We start from the raw sequence: 14,792 nt of genomic DNA on the forward strand, positions 1-14,792 counted from the left end.
GACTGCCGTCCAGATACATTGAAAATACACATTTTGTAGGTCCAGGGCTACCAACCAGTTGCCCGATTCAAGGAGACACAGAACTAAGCATTGAGAGGGCGGAGATCTAAAATAGGATGACAGTCTTCGTCCTTTTAGCCTGAGAGAATAGCGGAGCAAATAACTTGATTCCTATTTACGAGGTCAGTGCCGGTCTATGGCCCCTTGGACACAAGAGCCTGTACCTCCTGCAACAAAATATCCAGGTGTTCCTCCGAAAGCCAAAATGGTGGGGCTGGAAAAAGCAGCTGGTTGGAAAGGAACAGAAGGCCATAGTTCTACTGAACGTTCTTGAAGGACCCATCTGTCAGAAGTGATTATTTGCCATCCTTGGAGAAAGTGTTGGATCAGGCCTCCTCCTACAGGGTGGTCGTGCACTGCAAAGGACTAGCTCCGGGTAGCTGATGACTTCATATCACAGGACACACTGCTTCAGTCCTGCTCTTTCTTTCTGCAAACTAATGCACTCTGATAGTTTCACCCAATTTGCATCATTGATGTGAATCAAGATTACAACAAAGATTGCATTGGATGAATATGCATCTTTGCTCACGAGGGCCACTGTATGGCCTGCAGATGCTGGAAAAGTATATAACCCACTGAGCTGGAGACTCTTAATTGCTGTACTAGAGAGACTGACCTTCAGGGCAGGTTTTCTTAAATGGACCTCACTGCCTATACAAACCCTGCAGCGAGTCAGACCCGGTCCAGTGATTTCAGCATCTTATGCCATAGAAAGAGGTCCCCTGACCCTGCTAATATTTTCACCAACAACTGAACCACTTGGAAATAAGCAGATATATGGAGGTGGTAATGAAGGCATAACCAACAGTGGAGTGTAGCACATAGTATCACTTTATGCAGATGATGTTGCAGACCCTAAAAGACAACAGTGTTGAAACTGATGTGACGATGAGTGCGACCGAAACATATAAAAAACTATCTGGGCTTCGCGTTAACTGGAGAAAATCCAGCATACTCCTGATGCACACCAGGTGCATAGAGTGGCTCATCCTGAGGTTTCTCAAGGACTGAGATTAGAAGCTACTTCATTTACATATCTAGAGCTGTGACTATACTATAACCAGGTATATTTCTTATAAGGGACTTTTAGGACAGCACTTGGAGTGAGAAGAGAACGTTTATCCTTCAGAAGTGTCCTACCACTATTGATGACTGTCAAAGATGATCAGCCTTCGATGGCTTCTATATTACTTAGTGTGGGGCACGATCACACAGAGGCACTCTGAAAGAGTTAAGATTGCCAACGACAGAGGGCAGGCCAGCTTTTCCGGACTGCAAGCTGTATTACTTAGCCGACCAGCTACAATGTGTAGCAGGATGGGGCAGAAAATACAGTTGAGGGGGAGCTGCAGACATCCCACAGTAGGAGTCATGAAGGACATCCTTCTGAGACCAGAAGATGACAAAGAACTCTGGACATTCTGGATGAGGGAGTTGGTATGTTGGATGTGGGTGCCATAGACATCCCATTCATCTGTTCTGGTCTGTGTGTGCTGTGAACATTTTCCTTAATCTGGTAAATTGTTATAATTGGATGACTCAAAATCCATCAGCAGAACATGGCTTAGTTGGATCTGAGATTGTGGCGGATAGGGTGGAGTACTGCAAGAGATTGTGGTGTTGAAGTTTACTGGATCTAGGAACCTCTACAGTTGATGGACACAGATAATAATCCTGTATCATCCGACACAGTTCGTTAATAAGGCTGACCGGGACATGAGCCATCTGTTCATCATGATTGGTCAAACCTTTCATAACGCCTACCATAGTGAGAATGTCTGTAACCACAATGTGATTCCTCTTCGTCGTCATAGTATCACCATTATTACTCTTATTGTTTATCTCCAGCACACTGGTCATCCCTGTCGTCATCCTCCTACCATTGGATGTTCAGCTGGATAGGGCTAGGAGCTGCTCCAAATGGTCTTTTGTACTGTGACTCGTCCTCTCTGTCTGAGATCTTGAAAGGCAGAAACAAAGGAACCTTTCTAGGAGACACATGGGTCCACAGGAGGGTTGTCTGACAAACCGTAGAGGGACCTTCTTTTCCTTTGATGCTGTTAACAATGTTGTGATCAAGGGTCACACTGTCGAAAGAGATGCCATGGACAGTAAGGTAGTCTGAGTGGTCCCATGTGGTGGCTGCGAAGGAGTAGACAACAGGGTCAAAGTAAATTATGATGAAGTCCTAATCAGTGTAGCTGATGTTAATGTGTAAGGCAAAATCGACGAGGCAGTCATTGACAAGCTAGTGATGGCAGTAGCAGAGATGGCGCTATAAAGTCAGATTGCCGTCCGATCAGATTTCTTTCAAGCATTTTCAAGGAGGTTCTTCAGAGGTAGATGGCTTGACTTTACAAGCTTTATCACACTGCAGGTGTTCATTTAGGAGATCTCTTACTTTTATGTAGACTGCAATGAGAGAACACTTCATCTCAGGAGTCCTGGTCACAACACCTTTCTCTTCTGGATTTAACTGAGCAAATGTCCTTCCCTGCAGGTAAGGGGTTTTCCCAAAAATCTCCTGCATATCTTACAGTTATGAGCTTCTGTGGAAAAAAGAGACTGCATCAGAACAACACTGCCCCAAAAATAAAATATTTAGAATAAATAGAAACCACCGGCAGATTGTGGCCAGCAAACCCTACAATCTGCCTAATTTACTGCCTGCTCTTGATAGCAGCTACAGACTTCAGCATTACCTTTCTTGTACTTTAATACCGCACATCTGATGATCTGAGTGTCAAGAGCCATTAAGAAAAGAGTGGAATCAATGGGAAAATTAGTCCTCATTCCCCATTAAATGTTCAAGATTTCTGTATGGCTTTCCTCTTTTTAATTTATATCCTGCTCTTTTCAGTCATTGGTTACCAACCATACAGAATCGACAGCATTACAAATCAGCAATTGCACTTTGGTTATAAATATCACAACGTTAAAACGCTTTCCTCCTACCGGGGTCTAGTCGAGACAATCCACAGTCTTTGTAAAGACTGCCCTCCGTCAGTGCGGAACCATAGCTTTCCATGAGCTAACTCTGCTACTGTTGTTAAGGTGAAACACTGTTCAGTAGTCACTAGTGCCAAGTGTCCACCAACTCACTGTGCACCAGTGCCCCAATTTGTGAGTACTATGCGGATCACCCTTCCTTGAGAACAACTGATAGAAAGAGGAGCCTTACATGTCTGTCTTCCTCTGAGAACTAAAGCATGCACTATTACAATTGGCATCTTCTTGCTATTTTATAAATAGCAGTTATTGCAATCGTGCTTTATCATCTTCAGATGGTGGAAAAATCCAGTGCGATACTTGTTATAAAGTGGACTGAAAACAGGTAAGTGAAGAACTTCTTTATTACAGCCTCCACTCTGCCACCACAAGCACGTAGAGCACAGGGCACAGCAACCAACAAACCCCATCAGTCAGGCGCTCTTGTCAACATTTCAAGGCACCCTCTGGCTTAACAGAAGGAATGTACCAAGGGATGGGAAGAGGAAGGGGGGCAGGGAACAAAGGAGAAACCAAGACAGGGTTCCTAAAGAGTCACACTATACAAATCTGGAAAAGGAAAGATTATAACAATAGTGCAAACACAACACATGAATTGTTGATTTTTTAAAACTAGTTTTGAAAGGTATTATGTAATGATGTATTGTACTTTTTCATTATGTAACTTAAATGGACTGTTCTGACTAAAGGTCTGTGGTTAATATTTTATCACGTCTAAAGTGTCCTCACTTGGAGACAGTTCTGTTAGGACTTTTTCCAAAAAGTCCACTAAATGAAATAAACATATATGACACTCAGTTCACAGGCAGCGAGGAGGATCCCCATCAGCAACTTGCAAACATAAGTAACTGAACCTCTGGGAATTTAACTATTAGACAATGGTGAATGCCATTACCCAAGTGTGCCTCTGAGTCAGCCCACAGTCAAAGCACTAATCTCTTAATGTTCTGCAACACAAAGATTATAGCTGGGGCTTCTGCCATTAGTAAACATGACGTTTTAACATTTGAGTTTTCCTTTGCAATACCTTAGAAGTTCAAATCTGCCCTTTTCCAATCTAGTGCTCCTAAAAAGCGGTCAGGATTTTGACCTTCAGATTACTTTAACTCGATGCCATAACTTTGTATATATCCTCGATGACAAGGTAGAGCAAGCCGTTCTTAAATCCTGACGTAGGAGTGGTGAGGAGAGGACTGCAAGTCTCACTGCACCTTTATTCGTACAGACCTATGATCACAACGTCTCAACACCCTAAATGGAAATCAGGCAAATGGAAAGGCTTTCCCGGAGCAGGTGTCCATGGCGCAGGTTACTTGTTCCCCACACCAAGTGATCTCCAGCACGTGTACTTTAAACTTATAGTTACATAGTTGGTAGCTGTGAACTGATGCAATCAAGGGTTGGCTAGACAGGCAAGTTCTTTTCAGCCTGCATTTGGTACACAGAAAAATTGTGTTATGGCCCTGTGCAAGGGTAGAGCTTAACCTCTCTCAAAACCTTTTTCAATTCTGCAAATTCATAAAAAGTGTATCACAAATGTCTCTTGGTGCCTAATACTCATTGACATCAGTACCTCTGAATGAAACTCATTTTCTCAAAAAGAGAATGAATTAGTAAGATGGCCCCACAGCCCAAACATGGAGTCGCCATGTTAGATACAGATGGAGTGGACGCTCGCTCCAGTGGCTTACTATTATATTGGGCTTAGATTGCCACTAAGTAGGGTTCATGAGCTACTTAGTTGCAGATGGTGGCCTGCCGTTGAGATGAAAAACCCTGCACGTTACCACAAGATGGTCTAATCGTACAAGTAACTTACCTTCGGTAACTATGTATCTGGTAGAGACGATTCTAGCTGCAGATTCCTTAACCTAGAATCATCCCCATGCGTGAGACTGGATCCGGAAAATCTTTTGCCACAGCATCTATGCACTCCAGGGGACGGCACCACGTGACTCCGCCCTGACGTCCGCGTACGTGACGTCAGCGAGGTCACAATAAGTACTAGCCCGACATCAATTTTCTTCTGAGAACTATTCCGTGCCACAACGCGGTACCATCACAAACAAAACTGTGAGAGTATGGGAACAGTGTGCGAAAAAGCAGTGAAAGGGAAAGGAAAGAAGCAAATGGTGAAGGACAGCACCAGGAGGAACAGTGCCAGGGTGGATCTGCGAGAGAACGTCACCAGCTTGGAAGAACAAAGGGCCCCAACATGGAATGTGTCATGGGGACAGGGAGGACGGCCCAGCCCCCACCAAGCAGAAGTAAGCAAGAACAAGGAGAAGGGAAGGCCAGGATACTACAAACCTACCCGAGGGTAAAGGCGTCCGCCAGAAAAGGACCACCCACAAGTCCAAGGAGAAGAGAGGCAGAGCCTGTCTCAGGAGAACACACACACACAGCGAAGGGGACAGCTGAACAGGCATCAGCCCTAGGCAGCAGACAATACAGGAACGGCACCACAGCTGAGAAGCGCATACATGAGAAGGAAGACACAGCTGCGCAAAGTTCCAGCAGAGCAAGGGACAGGAGCACACGGGTACACGCCAAGGCCCACTGAGGTGGACCACAACGACCATGCGTGCGCAGCAGGCAGCTGGTACATACTATGAAGTAGAGTGCCCAGAAGAAGCCAAGCACAAGACTAAGACAAAGGCAAGGGAACTCCAGAACCAGCCCCAGAAAAGGACCGTCCCGGTGGCACAACCCGACCCACGAAAAGAAGTGGGACCGGCCAGAAGATAATAGGAGAAATATGTAGTTTAATTCTCAAGCCGTCAACCAGAACACAGGAGAACACCAGGAATATCCTAGCCCCCCTGAAACACAAGGCAGAGGACCAGGCCGAAACGTCACATAACAAGGTGGAAACACCACGACACGACGCTGTAGATGGCATGACAAAGTCGGTCTGGCGATCCAGAGGCTGGAGAAGGAAGGCAAAACGCACAGAAGCAGATGTCCCACAGAAACAAAGGACAATATGCACAACAGGCAAGCCCTATAGACGAAGGATAGAAACACCCTCAGATACTGAGCAGGACCAAACCTGGAGCAGCGCAAGATGCACTAAGATGGAAGAAAAAAGACCGCACTAAGGGGTATACAGTGACGCCAGGAAAGGTGAGGAATCCAGAGGAGGTATCCACACCCGCCCAGCTTAGTACAGAGCTATACAATAGCCTACAAGTACCCTACCTAGTGTATGGCACATCCCAAAACAAAACATGGGAACACCTCTAAGGGACAAACCTGCAGCAGAGGGCAAGAACATAAAGAACCTGTGGGTAGCACCACAGGCAGCTTACCAATCAGCCAAAAAAAAGACACAGATGGTCCAACCTGAGGACCTATACGGCTTCACTAACAGCCAAAAAACACACCCACCACAAAAGCACTGGTCACGAGCCGCCTGGACTACGCAAACACCCTATACGCCGGTACCACCGCAAAACTCCAGAAAAAACTCCAATGCATCCAGAACGCTTCAGCCAGGCTCATACTAGACATCCCGCGTAAAGAACACATCACTGGTCACCTGAAAAACCTCCACTGGCTCCCCGTAAATAAGAGGATTACTTTCCGCCTCTTAACCCACGCACACAAAGCACTTTACGAACTTGGACCCGAATGCCTCAACACACGACTGTCCTTCTACACCCCCTCCCGTCAGCTACGATCCTCCAACCAAGCCCTTGCCACTGTTCCTCGCATCAACAAAGCCACCATGGGAGGTAGATCCTTCTCCTACCTGGCAGCTAAAACCTGGAACTCTCTTCCCACTCACCTTCGCCTTACTCAGAACCACCTAGCATTCAGAAAGCAACTTAAAACTTGGATACTCGACAAGTAATTCCCCCCCCCCCTTCCTCAAGCGCCTTGAGACCCTATGGGTATGTAGCGCGCTATATAAATTTTGACTTGACTTGACTAACAGTACAGAGGGGCCAACGTAAGGACCCAGAAGGCATTACAAGCCACACGGAACACACAGACAGGCCAACCGAAACACTAGGCCCAAAGAGGAAGGTGGGATAAACACCTCCCACAAGGCATCTGAGGACCGACAAGCCGAAGCTTAAGGAGGGGGAGGAGGACGGAGCCCCGCAAGGAATCGTTGAATGGTGGAGTCCGCGTGGGTGTTAAATAGAAGAATCCCATCAAAAGGCAGGTCAACAAGATGCTCCCGAATATTCTCAGGTAAGGAGCCATCCCGCAACCAAGCATGGTGACGGAGAGCCACAGAACTCGCCATAAAGCGGGCGAGAGAATCAGAAACATCCAAGGCCGAACGGAGAATAACTGCAGCTAACTCCCGACCATCCAGCACATGGTGCCGCAGATCAGCGCAGACACCTTCATGGGAGGTGCGAGACAGAAGGGACTCAGCTGAATCCCATAGGCCGGAGGTAGCCCTGGCCAACACACAAAGTGTGTTGAGCAAGCGCAAAGCAGCACTAGTGGAAGCGAAAATGTGCGCCCACAGGAGTCCAACCACTGGGCCTCCCGTGACTGAGGGAGCAGCACTGAAGGCAAGGAAGGAAAAGCAGTCTGCAGGACAGAGACTTGGGTGGGAAAACAGGCAGACTGGATCATGCGGAGCAGGACAGTGGCGGTGGAGGAGCAGCTGAGGCACCGGATCTCCCATAGCAGGTCGCCCCAGGCTCCCAGAAGAGAGTTGTGGAGCGAAGCTTCAAATGGAAGAAGCAGTTCCCCTCCACCAGAGCCCTGGTGGAGAACCTACAACAAATGGTCCATAGGGAGAGGAGTGACCGGGTTACCCATTTGCAAAATGCCAGCAGCCGTAGACATGACCCGGAAAAAAGCTGCATTCCGTAGGGTGTCGTGGGGAAGAGAGCAACTATTCTGTGGGCGAAGGCTGAAAACTAAGCTGCCCGTCCCAAGCCCAGCCTGAGTAAGAAGTGGCCAACCCCTGTAGGATGGTAGACCCATGGAGGGGCCGGAGGGGCCTTCGGAGAAGGCGGAGAAGCCTGCGGGGCAACCAACAGCGAGGGGCGGAAGAGAGGGTCCAGGGGCTGTGGAAGTCACCGGGGAAAAAGAAATGATGCAGCGTCCAGTCGCCGGTGAAGGGGAGACAGGAAGATGACAAACCTCCTGAGAGGAATGGACAGCTGAAGAAGAGTCGACGACACGACGCTGGGACTGTGCCCTGGAGTCCGATACGGGCCCATGGTGTGTCCTCGATCGATGCCGAAGTGGTCATCAGGGGTGCCGAGTTGACCTCCACCACCACGTGCCTTATAGAAGAAAGGGGCGGGATCGGAGCCGGAGTGGCTAATCAACGGTGCCGAAAAGGCACCGACTCTACCTCCGGCGAGGCAGCCGCCTGCGTAGAGGGCCAAAAGGGACTCGGGGAGGCGTCCCGGGTCCCGGCCTTCACCCGCGGTGCCGCCAGGGCCAGGGAGAAAAGCCGTGGGTGCAGGAAAGGTGTCGACTCGACCTCTGGTAAGACAGCTGCCTGCCAAGAGGACAGAGGGGGACTCTGGGACGAACCGTTAGTCCCGGCAACCTCCTGCGACACCACAGGGAACCCCGCAGGGTTTTACGGCGAGGCAGGGACGCCGTGGGTTGAAGAGGGGAGCCTCGTAGGGCCACACCTCGACGACACCACATCTCCAAAACCTGAAGCCGAACCAATCGGCGCCGGGGGCTGATCCACCAGCGAGTCCACGGAAGGCCCTGCGCATAGCGAGGGATCCGCGGAAGTCCCAGGAAGAGGAGGGGGGCCCAAAGAAGCCTGCAGAGCCGCAGAATAGGCCTTCATTTGGGCCCTAGTCGCCCCAATGCCAGGAAACGGCGGATAGGGTGGCTACGGGCGAGGGTGCACGTCCTGAGAGGAACCCACGCCCTCTGCATAACGGGGACAAGGCCTCGGCGACAAGCTGCAGGACTTACCAGTGGGCGAGCAACACCCGTGGGGCCTCGGTGAAGGACGACACTGCAGCCGGAATCGGCAGCTTCTGCACCCTTTTGAGGTAGGGGACAGATGCTGTGACTAGACCAATCTGGACAAGCGGGCCGAAAGCAACTTTATCCGGCGCTCCCGCTGGGACTTCGGCTTCAGATGCTGACAAGCGTCGCAGTCCGTAGAATCATGGTGCTTGCCCAAACACCACATACAAAAAGGGTGAGGATCTGTCGCCGAAATCTGATGCATACATGAAGTACACAACTTGAAACCTAGAGGCATTTGCACACTGTTCCCAACGCAAAGGCGTTAAAAGAAGGCCTTAATACAGGTCAAGGGAACACAATCCGGATCCGTGTTGCACATGGAAAAGAAGGAAACTGATGTCAGCGTGCCAGGGTGGGACTTATGTGACCTCGCGGACGTCAGGGCGGAGTCACGTGGTGCCGTCCCCCGGCGCGCAGAGATGCTGTGGCAAAAGATTTTCCGGATCCAGTCTCCCGCCTTGGGATGATTTTATGTTACATAATCTGCGGCTAGTAGTCTATCAGATATTTCCTTCAGTACATTATCTACAGGGTACTTTGCTTTGTTCCTCTCTGTGGTTTAAAAAGAATGGGATGCCAGCTCTCCTAACAGAGGGCAGTTGCCAATTCTTTTGAAAGATGTCACTGCGTACTAACCGGGCCTCAATTCTCTCTCAGAGATTGGTGGCTGGCTAAGGCAAACACCCGATAATAGCGTTTTGATATGTGTACTTTCTTCAGAGGAGCGTGTAAACAGATTTAAAAGGATCGAAAAACCACCACCTAGTAAAACAGCTGCCAATCCTGCTTAAGAAATCCATGTGCATCCTGCAAGAACACACTCTCTCCAGCACATTCACACAGCGCACTGATGCTACTAATGAGGTGGATCTCTGTGCAGCCCCAGGTCACCCGTTGAACTCACCACGGGATTGCTGAATAATGCAGGTGCCTGGCCTTTTTTTTATAATTCTGTTTATTGATATATATACCAAACAAAAAACAGCACTAAAACAAAAAGGCATGTGTATAATTTACAGGTAGGAGGAGTTCATTCAATTACATTTTGATAATACAGAGTAGCAATCAGAATAAAACCTTGGAGCTCAGTCAGTGCCTGGCCCTTTTGATACATTTTGTGATTTTTTGCTCCCAGCAACGGACCTCTGCTCTAGCGGGTTACTGCACCTGCTGTTGTGTAACCTAGATCCAAATCCCAGCAGGAGGGTGAATCAGCCTGAAGCGGCCAGGCTGCATCACCAAGCACCACCGTGAGGTAAGGGACGAGGCCACAATTAAAGTTGAAACATTTTATTCAGATAGAAGCCTGCGTCAGGGAAGCTTCAGAGCGACCAACCTAGAGAACCTCCAATGTGCAGTTTACAAACCGCATTCCACAGTCCATTCCAAACAGACATCAGTGCATTCGAACAGACCAATACCATCAGTGTATTCTGAACTGTCCATCACAATTCTGGTCTATAATGCCAATGCTGGTGCATAATAGCAATGCTGCACACAATGAAAACAGAAAGTTTGTCATGGTTTAAAGCTGCATGGCACATTGCTGTTTAAGTGTCACACCAAGCCGAGTAATCTTCGAGAAATCTTTTTATTTTGTTTAACATATTTTCATCACAGTAGTGGGTTTCCAACCCGAAAACACAGTGAACATGTATTTAATAAGTGAATTCATGAATGAGGACACTGTTAATAGACTAAAGAGTGAGAAGTGTCCAAGTAAATTTCAGCCAACCGTGTTGGGTCATCAAAATGGTACAGTGAGATGAATCGACGTCGCTGCAATATACAGTAATCTGCAAGGCACGAGTTTGAAACCTGGCAAGGCAGATTGTCACCGATCATTTCAAGATTGCTGAATTGAGTATCACAGAGTTCGGCAGTGGCAGCTGGTACTGAACGAGGGTGGCGGGCGGGGAGGTTAAGTTTCTTTTATTTTACTTACCTTTGTAAGACCATTGACTCTCCTCCATCGTAGTCTATTGTCTGCTTCTCTTCCGGTCTGGAGCCAGGAAGCACACAGGCTCCCCAAAGCCAATCACAACGCTGCTGTTAGCACAGTTGTGATTTGTCTAAGTGCCATGGTTCGGTGCTCAGACAGGCACTGGAAGCCTGTGCATGTTCTCCATCCAGGTTGTGTATTACCACCCGGTGGAGAACACGTAAAGTGTGCATGACTGTTTAGCCAGCCCGAGACGGCCGACTAAATTGTCATGAGCACTTAAAAGCACATAGTTCCTCCTCCCCTGCTGGCTGTGACGACAGCCAAGCCCGCCCCAAAACCTGCTTCATCAAGGAAAAATAAAATGATAACATTGTGTTATTTTAGGTTTCCTTTTTTGCACTGTAAAAAGCAGTAGGGTGACGCTCCTCTGCCTTAGCGGAGGAGCCGCCACTGGAGTTAGGTGACAGGAACATCTTCACAATGGTTGGACACAGCAGAAAAGAAGAAACCAAGTTACTATTGTCTAGCCCCTCCTTTCATTGTCTAAGTTGTAGATGCTGAACATTTATTGGTGGTCTGTAAGTGAAAGGAAATCTTGCACTGCTGAAGAACTTGTGGTATTGTGTCATCATAGTAAACTATAACTAATGAATTTCAATGTTTTGCTTTAAAATATTCGTTTTTATTTTATTATATGGCGTAACTATAACGTTGCTTTGAACTTTGGTTTTTTTCAGGTAATTTCTAGAGGTTTTTTATATCATCATCACCATGCCTAACTATAATGTCACTTTAACCTTTAGTCTTTCAGTCTTTAAGAAAGTTCCATGAACATTTGCCAAATGACGACCTATCTTTTTATTATACTCTTTTGAATATATATTTTCACAACAAACTATTTTTAGCACTGGTGTCTTTTCAGAGTATAATAAGAAGATAGGTCGAAAGAATATAGACCTGGTCTGCTCTTTTGTTGATTTCTGGTTAGATCTTATTTCTTAGGAATGCTTAGTTGTACTTGTTTATAGCATCCTTTATTTTAAAAAAAATTGTTGGGCTAACATGTTTTGAAAGAGATAAAAAATATGTGTGTATATATAGATTTGTATAGAAGTAATATGTTTATATAGATGTTTATCTTGTGATTGTCCCTAAATATTGTTTGGTAAATCAATAAGTCGTGGTACAGAATTTTTCTAATCAAACGCAAAAATAAAGCATAAGTTAGAAATTGGTGTTTTGAGTTGGAATTGGGTATGGGGGTATATAAATGAGGCAAAATTTAGTTTCTTGGAAATGATTAATGGCATTTAGAAGGAGATAATTTATATTGCTCTTTCAGAAAAAGATTTTTTGAATCAGACCGAAGGCATCGTTATACTTTAGACTACAAATAACAAATACTTCACGTCTTGCTTGATCACTTACATCATGAGAAGGGCAGATTTAAAATTTAGAATAAAATGCAACGCAAACTTTTTGGCATCAGGTGTCACAATTTACAAGTGAAAATTGTGTTTGATTTCCAGAGTATTTTACGGTGTACGTGTTGAATTCCCATGCAGAAAAAAGGTAAATAAAATAAAAGAAGTGACTACTAAACTTCAATGAGCACTGCTTAGCTGAAATATCACTACTGGGATCAGGGAATTAGTGAAATTAATACAGTACAATGGATAGGTATAGTAGTAAGTATTGCTTTTGAAACATAACAGTACTTTAGGCATCTTTTACTGAAAAGTATGAAAACTTAGGTTATTGACGTCACATTTTGCATGCCCTTACCGTAACCCATTTCTCGCATCGAAAGCAGGGATCATGGAACTCGGGTGCTCAGACATCAGAGCCACCAACAGCTGCAGGACATCCATTAAATTGTCATCCTGTTGGGAAAAATTCCAATTTAAGACAAATGTTCGATTTTACAAATACACTTACCATTAGGTATGATATCAAAATAATTTGGAAAAAGAAAACTGTGTGAAAGAGCCAGTCTTCCGCTAAAACAAAATCTTCAATAAGAAGCTACATGACTCAAGATTGTAGAATCACTGAGTGTAATTTACGTTCAAAAACAGCCAAACATGTTTTTCCACACTAGCAGATAAACTAGAAGGTTAAAATATCCTGGTCTGTGAATGGAGCTGGGGCGTGGGCTAAAACACTTAGTAGACGGACAAGACAGACATTAAATTGAGGAGTGACACACTGTCTATTAGCAAGCCATTTCCAACTGTAACCATATTCATGGTAAGGCCACCAGAGGTTTAATTCAAATGATGCATACACTACTGACATTTGTTGGGAGGCCATTCTAGGGTCACGTCTGTGGAGTATGGTTTTTGTGTTTTTGGGCTGTGTCATCTGAGAGCAGATGGGACAATCATAGTCTGAAATGATGAAACAGTAGAAAAGAACTTCCATGGGTGTTAACAGTGCACATGACTTAATTCCTACCGGGGGGCGTGGCTTGGACGCCGATCGGGATGGCGGCGTGAGCTTGCAGCTCCGCGCGGAATCCCGCTAATTCTCCTGTTTTTCGGGACCCTAGGCGACCCGGAGACGACGCTCCTGCCCTCTGAAGTGTGAGGGGACAGCTGGGCGAAATCGGAGAGTCGCTGGGGGAATGCTGGCCCCGAGGAGATCGAGAGAGGAGGCGGCCGAGGTGTAGCCCAGGGTGTGAAGAAAATGGCGGCGAGGAGGTCGGACGGTCCCGAACTTCAGCCCTGAGTCCGGTCGTCACCAAGTAGCAAGGGACCCTGCACCTGGCTGCCCGACACATAAGGATTGGCGGCGCGATGCCCTGAGACCAGGGGACGCTGACCCGATTCACCCAGAAGATCGGGGGCCCTCGTCGGCCACCGCCCTAAGACTCATCCTCCCCCCCGCAGGCCAAGGGGGGGTGACGGAACGGAGCTCGTCCGCCTGGCCATTGTTCCTGAGAACGTCGGCGGGGACATAGCACTGCCCGGTGCCCGGTGGCCGGCACGGATCCACGGGCATACTCGCAGAACGGGTGACCGGACTTGTGACGCAGCGCCCTGACATGGCAGCGATCGGAGGGCCGATGCCCGGGAGCCGCGAGGGGGACTCGGCGACATCGACTCGGCTGAGTGAGAGTCCCTCCCCGGAGCTTGACCAGGAACAGCGGCTGAACCGGCGTTTGGATGCCATCCTTGAGGCGATCACCTCCACTAAGGAGGCATTGCACAATGACATTGCCCAAGTGGCCACGGGCCTGGGGCTGCTACGCGCGGATCACGCGAAGCTGGCGGATCGGGTCAAGGATCATGACCAACTGTTGCTGGACCTGAAGCCATCAGTGGTGACCGCGGAGCACAGGATCACGGACATTTTGGCCCGACTGGACACACTGGAGCGGAGGGCGGAGGATGCCGAAGGCCGCAATAGGCGGAACAACGTGCGGGTCGTAGGCCTGCCGGAACGGATTGAGGGGGAGGATGCGGTGGCCTACATGGAGAACTGGTTCCGCACTGTGGTGGCGCCGGAGGGGCTTACTCCATTTTTCACTCTGGAGCGAGCTCACCGGGTGCCCGCTCGCCCGCCGGGGCTTGGACGCCCCCCCCGACCGATGGTGGTGCGGCTCCTCCACTACAAGGACCGTGATCTCCTCATCCAGCGGGCCAGGATGTCGGGCCCCTATGAGGTGGAGAACAGCAAGGTAACGATCTTCCCGGATTATACGCAGGCGGTCCAGAAGGACAGGGCATCGTTCCTTGCTGTGAAGAAGGAGCTCAGGGAGGAAGGCATCCAGTACTCCTTGCTCTACCCGGCC

The 14,792-nt window shown here is 48.0% G+C and overlaps 1 protein-coding gene across 1 annotated transcript in view; it reads right to left on the reverse strand.

Annotated features, from left to right (window-relative positions):
• Positions 1–14,792, reverse strand: part of LRBA (LPS responsive beige-like anchor protein) — a 2,444,222-nt gene that overhangs the window by 2,041,797 nt on the left and 387,633 nt on the right. Inside the window, exon 17 of the mRNA XM_086962285.1 lies at positions 12,782–12,879. Within this exon, the coding sequence (XP_086818411.1) occupies positions 12,782–12,879 (98 nt within the window). The remainder of the gene's footprint in view (positions 1–12,781; positions 12,880–14,792) is intronic.

Source organism: Lissotriton vulgaris, chromosome 3_1 (genome assembly GCF_964263255.1).
Source record: "Lissotriton vulgaris chromosome 3_1, aLisVul1.2, whole genome shotgun sequence".
NCBI classification, from domain to species: domain Eukaryota; kingdom Metazoa; phylum Chordata; class Amphibia; order Caudata; family Salamandridae; genus Lissotriton; species Lissotriton vulgaris.